We start from the raw sequence: 13,786 nt of genomic DNA, 5'->3' as shown, positions 1-13,786 counted from the left end.
AGACTGATCTGTAAATCAATGCATAACATTTGTACAGTAAAATCACTAGTTCAATATAAATTGCCTCTTTCACCCTGTCCTACCCTCTACAAGCCACTTTCTGAGCACAGAATGGCAGCAAACGTCCTACACACATACTATCCCTTCTGAAATGGCAGCTGAGAACAGGAGGATAGGCTATATATAGGAGATATCGATCCAAAACCCACAAGATTCAACACTTTACTAAAAATGACATTTGGCTTGTTTTAAGACCCTAATTTGGCACGAGAAACCGAGTCATGACTCAATTTGACTCAGCACCTCAAAATTTGGATCTGCCAGAATACTTTGAATCCGAACCGCTCATCTCTACTTTAGAAGTTACAAAATGAAATTAGGTAAGAGGATATCTAATCATAGATTTTTTTTGGCCATATAATCCACATACATGAGAAATACAGTTACAAAACAATGCTCTGTTACCAAGCAACAAGAGACTGACAAAGAATGAAAGTGAGAAAACGTTCTTCAGCAGTTTATCATTGAACTGTTTTTTTTGTCTACTTTTTATTACAATGGTCTTAGTGACAAATAATTGTTTTATTACTGTGTTTCTTTATTAAAGCTGGGTATGTCTAGCTTCTTTGTAGGTGACAAGCTTACTTTAACTTTGGTCAGATAATGACACATTAGAATGATAAGCAATAAACTCAGCCATTAAACTAACTTTACTGGCAAAGTCCCACAATGCAATATTTCTAGCATTGTAGAAGTTTACCAGTTAACATACACATAACATTCACAAGCCGCATATCGTGTGACCACTCTCCTCATCTCAGTCCGGGTGTGACTCTTATACTTAACCACAACAGATATTGTGGGTAAAAACATAGGCTGCAACTCAATACCACACAGTCACTGACTGACACAACAAACAGAAAAAGGCACTTAATGGGGGAGGTGTCTTTGCCTCTTTTGTGTTGCAGACCTGTAAACAATCAGATTAAAACAAAGATTTTCACTTCAGCCAAGGAAATAAACAGAAAGCAGAAGAATTAAAATAAAATGTAAGATTGGAGACGGTTTATTGATGCATTTTTTAATTAAATGAGCAAGGTTGTAGTAACATTTCGTGTAACCCAAGTTTCGAGGTAGAGACGGTTTTTTTAATAGAGGAATGAACTTCCAGCAATACAGTGTTACAGTTACACTTTTGCTTTGCCTTTTTGCGGAATGCCTTTCCGCATTGTATTTATAAATTCATGTTTTGCGGAAATTATAGGCTATTTGTAGAGTTCGGACAACAATGGTCAGTTCATTCTAATGATTTTATACTTTCATAACAAAGTTGGTGTATGGTACAGACATTTCTAGTTATGCCCTGGCAGACAGGTTCTGTGGATATAGGTTTGGGACCATTCAAAATCCACAAACATCATGTAATAAACCAGAAACCAGTAAGAAGGATCACATGAATGCACATGTGGTCCTTCATACTTTGCACAATTATGATTTGAGAAAAGGACATGGTCCATTTCTGCCTCTTGTCTTACAGATGCTTTGCATAAAGGCTTAATTGCTGGATTCACGTCTGGACATGAGACATCACACCCAACACGTTTTTCCCCAGCATTTGTAATACCACTAATTACCTTTTAAATTCTCCTTAATGTTATTTTTTTTAATTGAGTGAGCAATATAGTGAATGCACATTGCCTTTACAAGAGTGTCATGATCCGTAATGGCGCTCCATTAGCCAATCATACAATGAGCACACTGCATGCTTATTATTTCATTATTACAAAGGACCGGACCTTAACCCTCAGGCAAACCTGACTGAGTAAGAATTGTCCTTTATTGGTACATAATTTCCCATTTCTTGGAAGCCTCAATGTATATAAAAGATAGATACCATTAACTATGGCCGAATGCTGCCTACAGAGTACATAGCACCACCTACAGTCCCTTACAAACTACTGCACCCCAGGGAAATTTTATATTATTTCTGCAATAAATTAATATTTTAGAATATTCTTGCTTAATGAGCAGGGAAAGCTTTAAAAATAAAAATAATAGAGGAAATGTTTGTTTTTTTGTTTTTTATTTTTTTTAAAAAATGTTTTTTCATCCAATTTCACTACATTTTAAAAATTAATATATTTTCCTCATGTTTTATGATTTGTATTCTCAGCTAAGAAGAAACTTTTGTAAAAAATCTCATGAAATGTCCCTTTCAGTGGCTAAATGCATATATGTCTTATATTTTTAAATAACATACTACAGTTTATGACAAATATGTGTTGTAAAAGACATATAAACTTGTACCTCACGTGCCTGTTTAACAACGTGTTACAAATATTACCCAAGATTTCCTGTTTGCTTCTGTAATGAGTTTCCTTCAAGAAAATTCTATATAGATGGTGACAGACAGGGTAAAATAGACATTTTAGTGCTCTGTGCAAGCTAAAGCATCTTGCTAGAAGCGACCAAAGGGGCATGCTTAGCTCTGGTGGTAGTCAGCATATTGATGCTGACTACCTCGACAACACTTAAACCGACGTCTTCACACCGAAGGGCTCCTTCCCGACGAGGCTGCAGGATGACTGATGATGCGGGCATGGACAACGTACAATGCTTTCTAAAGTACATTTGTCCATGTCCGCATACTTACATTACTCCCTTAACAGCACAGATAACAGTGTCGTGGATCTCAGTGACGTCAAGTTGCAGCGGATTCTTCATTTATCGCGGTTGCTCCCAGTCGGTTGGCATATCAGTCGTCCTGCATCCTCATCGGGAAAGAGCCCTTCGGTGTGAAGACGTCGGGGTCCATTCTCCCTATTGGCTTCTTTTTGATCTCAGTGAAATGAGCCCCCACAGAGTCACAGCAGATTGATTTGAGACAGAATGTTCCATATAAACAAATGAAATGATTACGGAACAAAAACTCACTGAAACAAAAAGTAAAGAATAAACTGTATAGCATTTGTTATGAGTTACTGAGCTGAGCAGGCTGCACCCGCCCGTGCAGCCCCATTAGTACAAAGTTTCAATATAAATAATATTTACATCCTGAGTAAGGACAAATGTCGCATTGCCCTGGTTAAGGCTCTGCTTCCATCAGTGTTGAAATAAGGTATTAAGCAGTGCACTTATATGTTATACTTGGCCCTATTTATTAATATTCAGTAATGGGACTAGTTATAGTATCGTTGTTTGTCGCAGCTATAGAAAACCCAGGCCCGGCGCTCCCTTTAAGCAACGTTATGCAGTTGCTCTGGTGGGCGCCACAGAAGTAAAATGCATTTACTATTGTACTTTAATACTGTGCGGCGACCACTGAGCATATCTTCCATGGCTGCCGCACAGCTTCAGATAGATCCACAGGAAGGGGGGAGGGGCCATGGGTCGCGACTGCCGCCCTCCCCTCCAACAGCTGATGGGGCGCACCGTCCCTCTGTCTCCTCTCCTCCACTCCCCCTCCCCTCACTGACTGTCGGGCGTGACATCATCATCACGGACCAACAGTGTCAGTGAGAGACGGGACCCAGCAGAGAGGAGCATCTTTATGGAGTCACCTTTAAGGTAAAGAAAGAGAGGGGAGGGAGACATTTAGACCTGGGGGGGGGGGGCATTGAGACCCAGGGGGGGGGGCAGTGTGCTGAGGGGGGGATTTTGAAATTGTGCCTAGGACACCGAGGACCCTAGCACAGGCCCTCATATCACTTTACTCAGCCGTGATACTGGATGGTAGTGGGGTAACAGTTCATTTACTGATTCCCGGGCTAGAATGAGGGGATCTTCACATGTGTGACTGGCTTGCTGCTTCACACATGTTCAATGGAGCTTTAAGTTCCATTACTTTAAGGTCAACTTTGAACACAAAATTAAAAAATAAATATTAAAAAAAAAAATATTTTAATAAGATTAGCATATGAAAAAATGTTTTATTCCAGTAAATAAAGCAGTTTTATCATCTATTATCTCTGTGTTTTGCCATTCTGAGATGACTACAGCGATAGGAGAGCAGTAGCGATACAAGGCAAACAGTTAACACACACCTTCCAAAGGCAATGGTCATTGGCTGATCATTGGAACGGGATCAAGTGTGAATGGAGAGGCGGTTTGAAATATAAGGAGCAGTGGAGTGGGAGAGGTCCTTGTAGGCAAGTGTGAGGAGTTTGAAAAGGATTCTGTAGGGGAAGGGGAGCCAGTGAAGAGTGAGGTAGAGAGCAGAAGCAGAAGAGGAGCAGTGGGAGAGACAGATGAGTCTCGCAGCCGCGTTGAGTATAGACCTGAGGGGGGCGAGGTGGGAGAGCGGGAGGCCAGTGAGAAGAAGTTTACAGTAGCCATATGGGAAATGATGAGAGCATGGATGATGGTTTTGGTGGCATCCTGGGATAGGAAGGGCCGGATGCGGGCGATGTTGCGGAGTCGGAAGTGACTGGGTAGGGTGAGAGATTAAATGTGGGGGGTAAAACAGAGGTAGGAGTTGAGGGTGTCGCCCATGCAGTGGAGTTGGGGAACAGATGAGATTGTGTTGTTGTTGACAGTAATGGAAAGATTGAGATGGGATGAAGATCTAGAAGGAGGGAAGATGATGAGCTCAGTTTTGGCAATGTTAATTTTTAGAAAATGTAAAGACATCCAAGAGGAAATGGCAGAGAGGCAGTTGGGTACACGAGAGAGAAGGGAGAGAAGGGGAGAGATCGGGAGAGGAGATGTAGAGTTGAATGTCATCGGCATACGGGCGATATTGGAGACTGAAAAGGAAGTGGGCAGCACGGTGGTGTTTTGGTGTGAACCAGAAATGGATAAATGGATACAGAGAATGAGTGGTTGGCGAGGTAAGAGGAGAACCAAGTGAGGACAGAGCCAGAGAGACAGAGAGAAAGAAGGTTTGAAACAGGAGGGGGTGGTCATTGGTGTTTGGCAAAGGGGAGAAGTGAGATAGGGTGGAAGTTAGCAAGAGAAGTGGGGTCAAGATTGGGTTTTTGAGGATGGGAGAGATAAGGGCATATTAGAAGGAAGAGGGGATAATGCCAGTGGAGAGTGACAGATTGAAGAGGTGTGCAAGGTAGGAGCAGGCAGTAGAAGAGAGAGAGAGAGCAAAGGAGGTGAGAGGGGATGCAATCCAGGTTACAGGTAGAAGGGGGAAAGAAAAGGATGAGGGAGTTGATTTCTTTACCCGAGGTAGGACGGATGGAGCACCAGAGATGGTTGTGAGTGAGCTATCTGTTCAGCGCTGCGGAATTAGTGGCGCTATATAAATAAATGGTAATAATAATAATAATAATAATAAATGGTTGATAGAGGAAGGTGGAGCAATAAGGGTGGGGTCATGAGTTCAATTCCTGACTATGGCCTTATCTGTGTGGTGTTTGTATGTTCTCCCCGTTTTTGCGTGGGTTTCATTCCGGTGCTCCGGTTTCCTCCCACATTCCAAAAACATACTAATAGGTTAATTGGCTGTTATCAAATTGACCCTAGTCTGTCTCTGTCTGTTTGTGTGTGTGTGTGTGTGTGTATGTTTGGGAATTTAAACTGTAAGCTCCAATGGGGCAGGGACTGATGTGAGCGAATTCTCTGTACAGCGCTGCGGAATTAGTGGCGCTATATAAATAGCTGCTGCTGATGATGATAAAGGTGACAGGAGGATGGTGCAAGGAGGAAATGTCATGTCTGAAAGCATAATTTTTAGAGGAGAAAAAGGAGGCAAAATCGGAGGTAGAGAGGGAGAGTGGGAAAAAACAAAAGCTTCTGACATATGAAAACTTGTTGGAAAGTTCATGAAAACTTCCGGCTTAATTTCTATGGCACTATTCACATCATTACATCACACAGAAGTTACGATATAGCACGTTACCCAATATGTGCAGTATTCTTGCATTACTATAGATTTTTACATTCATTAAACTGAATAGAGACTAGATTCAGGCAAGAAAAGTGCTTGAAAATGTGAATTTGAATAAGCCCTCAAAGTTGCTCTGTCCAATAATGTATCAATCATAAATAAGCAGGCTTTTTCCCAAGAAGCACCCATCAGTGCCAACCCGCATCTATAAAAACAACTGAGGCCTATAGTTCAAGTACTATCCTGTCCCCATTGCTAGCCCACCAACAGATTTGAAACAATGCCTGCTACAAAACCTTTTTATTTAACATCTTAAAATATTTTCCAGCGACATTTTGCTGCTGAGCCTGTGAATTTAAATGTCATGCTCAATACTGTCATTGTCAGACCTTGGAGCACTAAAATCACCATCATGTTGTGTTGAATTCAATTAGAATGCATTTCTCTCATCTTATTTTAAATACATATTAACAAATAAAGTCTAAAAAATAAGAGTCAAAGTAACCAATTGCATCTAACAAGCAGTAATTTTATTATACAATTGATCAGTATTGAAATATAGGAACACTTCCAGGGACCAATCATTATAACTTGGTACTGCCCAAAATTAGGGACAGCTGGCAGCTATGCACTTCTGTACAGAACTGAGGCAATAATGCTCTGTGGTCTGCGCTTTGCTCACCGTAAATCCTCTTTGTGGTTTTAAAGTAGGTGTTTCTGAAAGTACGACAGCAACATTAGTTGTTGGGTGGAGAAATAAACTGGTTGTGTTTTCTGCAAAGGATGTAGGTCACAAACCATACTGGGGGCCTGCTGATATACAAAGCTGATTAGGTGAAGAAACCCCTTGTTAGACTTAACAATGACCTCATTCTCATCCCAAATTAAATAAAAAATACCTGTGCTTAGAGTGTAAAATGTTTCTGGCTGAAGTGTGATGTCATGTGATAAAGCACATAATTGTCCTCACATCACTCTTTTCTGTATTGCGAATAATATTATGTTTTATGTGATATCGAGTTATGCAGAAATATGGTAAGGTGCAGGGAGCAATGTAATATTATTATTATGCTATACATAACATCAACATATTTTTGCTCAGCTTTGACCAGCCAGACACCCTCACTGGCTGTAAGACTCAGCAGCCTCACAGTGATTTGCAGCCTTGAGTAACATCAAAGCTCTTATCACAGAAAAAAACAGAATTTTGGGTGATGTGGAAAAAGAGTTTTGTGGACACAAGTTGCTGCCAAGAATGAATGCTGTCTTATATCTCAGCCACATGGTGTTTTGAAATAGCAAGTCTGTACATAATAAAGCACAGACAGGGTATGGAAATGACAAGTTCACTTTTAGTGTTACGGAAAAACAATGAACAAAACTTGAAAAAATGAATTTGCGCCGAGTATTGTGAGTCAATCACTCCAAATTTATGGTTGGTTGGACTCCGCTTCTCAGGTCCAGATTAAGCAGATATTCACAATTTGGTTTTAAAGGGCACCAGACACAAAGTTGAGGGAGTCATTGTGTGGGTTGGCTAAAAATTCATGAGAATGCAGCCTATGAATTCTAAGGTCAGGGAAGCAACCATCAAACAGCAGAGACCCATAGCTTCAGACAGGGCAAATCCCCAAAGATTTCTGGCATAACTAATGATGAGGCTGCTGAAAATTGTCCCAATGGTCAATACATTAATGATGACAGAGGTCCCTAGGGAATTAGTAGGCACTGTTGATTCAGCCCACAAAGTGGCTATGTCCACTGTGTGTAATTGATGATACACTTTAAAGGAAATCAGGTGTTCCCAAAGTCCTGTATCAGGCCTGTCACATCACAAGGTCTCATCTTGGGACCATTTCAGACCAAGTCCAGTGCTCATTACACAATCAACTCTGGTCATTGGTAAACAAATAGTCATGAGAATCACATCAGGTCATACCTTCTAAACTCCAGCTAATCAGAGTTCAATACAACCATTTATGATTCTGTGAAACCAATCACAGTGCTAAAGTAAGTTGGACTTCCTCATATGGCAATGATCTGTGAAGAACCGTGGTGGATAGCAAGGACCCAGTGAATACCTTGAACTATATAGTGAGCACATAAGTCCACTTGGTGCTATATAAAGGCATGTGAGGTATTGCATGGCCTTTTTAGGATACATGATATAATATAAAGCTATTTTAAGGCATAGGAGTCTATGTGGAGGAATATGAAGGGACAGTTGTTCTGATGTACCCAGTCTCATAAGGAGAAATTATACAGCAGCATCACCCCTTGTTTCTTTTTTCTCTCTACTGGAGGTAAAACTGAACGCCGCATGGGTGGATTAAAACTGACTGTTTTTACTGACCCTAAAGCCAGCCAAACACAGCACTACCTTACCACTTGGTGCAAGTGACTGGCGATAGATTAATGTCCAAGTTGGCAACACATAAGGGATCACTTTTTCGTTCTTGATGCCTTTTTGAGGATTAAGAAGATAATTATATGCACAGGCCAGTAACAGCCATTTAATAGCATCTTTCTACTGCATTTACAGACAGGCCCTATATTGATTCTATTGCTTTGGGTACGATCATTATCAGTATCATACACTACAAAATATCAATAATATACATACACATACAATAATAATTGAAAAAAACATTCTATACATATATACCAGCACAAACATTAAATACACAAAACTATAAAATAATGGACATGAATTAAAACTGTATTTCACCACTTTGGTCAAGTGCAGCAGTTTATGAAGTGAATTATATATTTTGTGCAATATTGTGTAATTGAATTGTTTGTGACATATTGAGGAGGTAAAGCATGAACAGAAATAAAGCCTACTGCCATAACATAGAAGGTTCAAGATGCATATATGCTCGCTATATATCAACAATCAGTATACACTGTACTAACACTGGGTATACGATATACATTCACTATACAACACTTACACTAGAATACATATACTCTCTACAACACATTCAGTATCAGGGCCAGATTATACTTTAGGCCCGCATGCTATCCACCGCCTGCTGGCACCTGAAGGGTTAATTCAAGGATGCAGACTGCAAGACCAGCAGCTAAAATACCCAGCGGAAAGTGTTGCTCTGTCACACTACTGACAGCCTCAATCACATGAGGTTGAGCGACAGGGGTCAGAGGAGCGGGTGCCGAGCCCTGATTGGAGGAGCTCAAGACATGCTCCTCTGAACCCTGGTGCTCAGCTGAGAGTATATAGGAGCCAGGGAGGCAGGGCCATATTTGAATGCCTCTGCCTGTGTTGTGAATGCCCATCACTGTGGACAAGTGAGGATCAATTCCCACCTGTCATCCCTCTGTAGAGTCAGAGTATTGCTACTAGGTCCACAGTAAAAGCAAACTGGGGGGCAAATAAAGTAAGTATGGACTGGATCACAGAATGCAATGCATGGGGAAGCCTATTTAACAAGGATGCTGGCGGTACAAGCATTGCCGAAATACAAGTTCTGCTATCGTCATCAGCCTTATCATCATGTATGAGGTATAATAGTGTATGTAAATAGTGGTATTGATGAATCGAAGGAGGGGGCCACATATTGGTATCATATATAGTGCCTCATGGGTTCTTAATCCACCTCTGTTCAGTTTACACTATGGGCCTGATGCAGAGTTTTACATACACCCATTTACGTGGCGCAAATTGCATAATTTCGCTCTGCGCATGCCCACGAAAAAACCTGTAAGTTCCTACACCTATGTAGAGTTGCACACATCCACACTTGCACCTGCTTGTGTCTGAAGAGGCATGATGGCGCAGAGAAGAGGCGTTCTAACATAAGCCAAGTGCAGTAAGGGTGCATTCACTGAATTGCAAGATGAACTGAACTCAGACGCAGATACGCCTTTTATAGCCATATTAATACATGCAGATTATAATGACAACAGCACTAACTAACCGGTTCTTATTGGCTGCTTGAGATTTCACCTCTGAAGCTGCTAGATGCTTTCATGATTGAGTGTGCATATATTATGGGATTTTGTGTGTGTATTTAAAAGAAAATGTTGTTACTTCCATGCGTACTTGAAAAGGAAGCTTATATCTGCTGTACTATATGTAGCCTAATAGCAAATTTGTTTTCCCTATGAAAAGAAATATTTACAAACTTTGCTTGCACCTACAAGCTGGCTCTGTGTATGTGGGTAAAAGCACGCCTGCCGCAAACTTGGGACATATGCAGATGCAGAGCTGGATGCATCTTAAGATGTGTGTGACAGTTTATGCAATGAAATACACTATTTTTGCATGCACATTTTCGGACCATAAATTATTCAACTCTACATCAGGCTTTATATATTTAATATATAACATACGACACTAACACTCAAAATACACTATACCTTCACTATACAACAATAGCACAGCATACACTATATATTTACTATATAACACTTACACTCAGTATATACTATAGATTCACTATATAACATACAAGTGTAACACTTAGGATACACTATACGTACACTAACAGACAGAATACACTATACATTCACTATGCAATGCTAACAGTTCATCCATGTAAAAATAAAATAGTAAGGTACATTCTTAACTACAGTATAACAAAACTCTGATTAACTTCAAAGCCAGAAGTGTCGCAATCCCATTCTGCTAAAATTAGACCAAAAAGCAAACTTTGTTTAAAGGTTTATTACCCATTTTGACCTAAAAGATATATACAAGAAAATCCAAAGCTCATCCTTTGAACATTGGCTAACTTATGCATCACTATATACGATTGCTGCTAGTGTTTCTGAATGCACTACCAGTGCAATGTTTTCTTCTGCCCATCAACAGCCACTACCAGAGCTGAATTGTACCCTCTAATCTCAGAATAATGACGTACCTTTTTCATGAGGCTCTGGATGGATTGCTCCATTTGTAGAGAGCTGTTCCAGTGCCCTCCGATCACTGCAGACTGTTTGCTGGCTCTGAGAGCACTGTCACAATCAACTCAGCTGCAGCACATCTGGCTGTCTTACAGTCCAGGAAGTTCTGGCAAGGTGGAATTATCTCTGCAAAAACGTCAGAGAAAAAGTATTAGTTTTTTAAAACAAAATCATTATTAACTTGACCTTGTATTTAAAGATAAATAAATAACCTGTATTCTTCGGTCACACAACAGATAGATGTAGGTTGGTAACACAGGCCAATAAATAAACTTACATAGCATCTTCTGAGTTGGTTGTGTGCTCACCAAAGAATTTATAAGACGTCAAATGCTTTTCCCGTGGTTCCCAATTTCCGAATACCCAGGAATATTGCATCACTGTTTTGGCTTAAAGTTACATTTTAGAAACCACTAACTTATATCTTCATATTCAAATGAAGATGCCTTAAGGACAGTCATAGCAGTGTAGGTGTAACAGCAGTGCTAAGTGCAACTTGATGGGTTGGCATGAAGGCAGGTGACTGGGGGGGTCAAAATTAAAAGGCAATGGGGTGGGGGGCAGTAGACAACGTGGATAGGCAGTATATAAGGGGGCAAAAGGCATGACAAGGACTGGCAGGGGACTTGGGGAGAGGCATTAAGAGAACTGATGGGGGACAAGGGTAGTCATAAAGAAGGCGAGCACGAGACAAGGGGGTTAGGCATAAAGAGGAAAGATAGATGACAAGTGAGAATAGAAATGAAGATGGCAAACAGGAGCCAAGCAGAAAAAGGTATGAAAAAGGCAAAAATGAGACAGGATGCAAAGGCATGAAGAGGACAGGCAGGAGGGGTATGAAGTGATTTGGCAGGGGACAAGGGGGGGCTAGCAATGAAGAGGGCAGGTGAGAAGGGGGGCATAGGCATATAGAGGGAAGGCAAATGACAAGGGGGAATTGGCATGAAGATGGCAGATAGGAGACAAGGTGAATAGGCATGGAGTAGACAAGGGGGGATAGAAATGAAGAGAACAGAAAGGAGACATGGGGTGTATGCAAGAAGAAAATAGGCAAGGAATGAGGGGAAATAAATATAAAGAGAACAGGTAATGGATATGGAGGGTAGGCAGTAAAATGGCAGACAGGAGACAAAGCAGCATAGGCATGAAGATGGCAGGGCGATAAGCACAAAGATGACAGACAACAAGGGAGGTTAGGCATGAAGAGGGAAGACAAGAGGAATAGGCGTGAAGTTTGCAGACAGGATACAAGTGAGGATAGATATGAAGAGGACTGGCATGTGATAAGGGGACATAAAGAGAACAGGAAGGAGACAAGGGGTGGACGCACAAAGGGGAATTGTAGGAGGTGAGGGTGAAAGGCATGAAGAGGGAAGGGGACAAGGCATAGCAATGAAGGTGTATTCTGGAGACATAGGGGGTAGACATAATACTTGAAGAGAGCACTTAGTGTTAGGTGTTCATCTACCAACAAGACTTCTAGGATGTATGGCGCAAAAAATCATTTGTAACCTTCAACTCCAGGGATCTCATCCACAAAAAAAATCCCAAAAGAAAGCAAAAACTATACAAATTGTAGAGTAAGTTGGCGCTTATGATTAGTGAATCAAATAATCTCAATGTTTCAGTGAATAAACTAAAAATAATAAAATATGATTCCAAAGTAAACAAAAAATATAAAACAATGAATAGAAAATTGTGTCATCAGTAAGTTTCTCACACTTTGGCTATGTAGAAACATTTTTTGTTTGCATATGATACACTCTTTCTTTTTGATACTGTTGCTAATTGATAAAATAAATGATTTCACATATCGTGTGTCCTATGTGATTCTGACCTTGCAACAAGCAGTTCATTCTGCTGTTTCCTGGTCCCTGAAACCTGGCTTTGCATCTGCACAATATTCATATACCGGTACATGAAATCATTTATTTTATCAATTAGAAATCATGTTTGTTTAAAATGATTGTTTCAGTATAACATTACAATGTATATATGTAAAGGTGCTTTTGTGAATTTGGTTTGTTACAATAACGTGTTTTTTATATCTATGAACTCTTAATTAGTAATCAGATGTTGCACATGGGCTTTTCTTATTTTGTTTGGCCAAAATCTGTATACAGATGAGCTCACCAACATTGTTCCTAAGCATGGAGAAAGATTGACAATCGAAAGGCGTTGGTGGAGATCACAATCACAGAAATGTGTATTACTTACCCTGGGTCTTGTGGAGCAGCTTCCGGCATCCTATCTGAACATATGATGGTGATTCTGTTTGTACGCTAATGTCATACTTACCTGTGGTAAGGGCCCATCTTTACCTGTGTTGGATTTCAAATATTTTATATTTGTTGAAAGCCAGTATGTTTATCTGGTAATAAACTGTATATTCTTTTAAAAAATAAATTTATTTGTTTGGATCTTGGACTGTTTTGGAAGATAAAGATATATTTCAAATGCAGAACCACTTAGAGATTTTTCACATGAAGTATACACATAAAAAAATACTTGGGAATTCATACATATCTGATAACAAGCAGGGAGGATGCGGTGTTTGTGCCCGTAACATATTTCCCTGATTAACCTCATTTTGTGCAAAATTATATCTTTTTTTGTTGAACATTGATATTTGCACTTTGTTTTACACACTGGATATTATTATTTGCATCTTTCTTGATGCGCGTGAAACTAGGTCTCCAAGTATCATCATCTGTTGTTATACGTTTTATTGATATTTTGGTAAGGTTGCACTATAATCTGGTTTTATTTTTTGTTTTTTCACATTTACATGGAATGGAGTACAGTTTGAAAAAAAAAAGAATATTTCACGTGTGAGCAAAACTTTTTCGAACTCTGAGAAACTTACTGATTACACATTGGGATAAATTACTGTCACAGTTTTCTATGCATTATTTTGTATTTTTTGTTTACTTTGGAATCATATTTTATTATTTTTAGTTTATTAACCTACACATTTAGATTATTTGATTCACTAATCATAAGTGCCAAGTTCCTCTCCAATTT

At 39.9% G+C, this 13,786-nt stretch overlaps 1 protein-coding gene across 1 annotated transcript in view; it reads right to left on the bottom strand.

Annotated features, from left to right (window-relative positions):
- CASS4 (Cas scaffold protein family member 4) overlaps positions 1-11,866 on the bottom strand; it is an 87,315-nt gene extending 75,449 nt beyond the window's left edge. The window contains exons 1-2 of the mRNA XM_075176478.1: positions 10,975-11,866; positions 10,720-10,888 (exon numbers count right to left, since the gene is read on the bottom strand). Of these exons, the coding sequence (XP_075032579.1) occupies positions 10,720-10,752 (33 nt within the window). The 5' untranslated portion in view covers positions 10,753-10,888; positions 10,975-11,866. The remainder of the gene's footprint in view (positions 1-10,719; positions 10,889-10,974) is intronic.
- Between the last annotated feature and the right edge of the window lie 1,920 nt (positions 11,867-13,786).

This window comes from Mixophyes fleayi, chromosome 6, assembly GCF_038048845.1.
Source record: "Mixophyes fleayi isolate aMixFle1 chromosome 6, aMixFle1.hap1, whole genome shotgun sequence".
NCBI classification, from domain to species: Eukaryota; Metazoa; Chordata; class Amphibia; order Anura; family Limnodynastidae; genus Mixophyes; species Mixophyes fleayi.
Note: the sequence above shows the minus strand (reverse complement) of the source record. Positions and strands in the feature narration are given on the sequence as shown.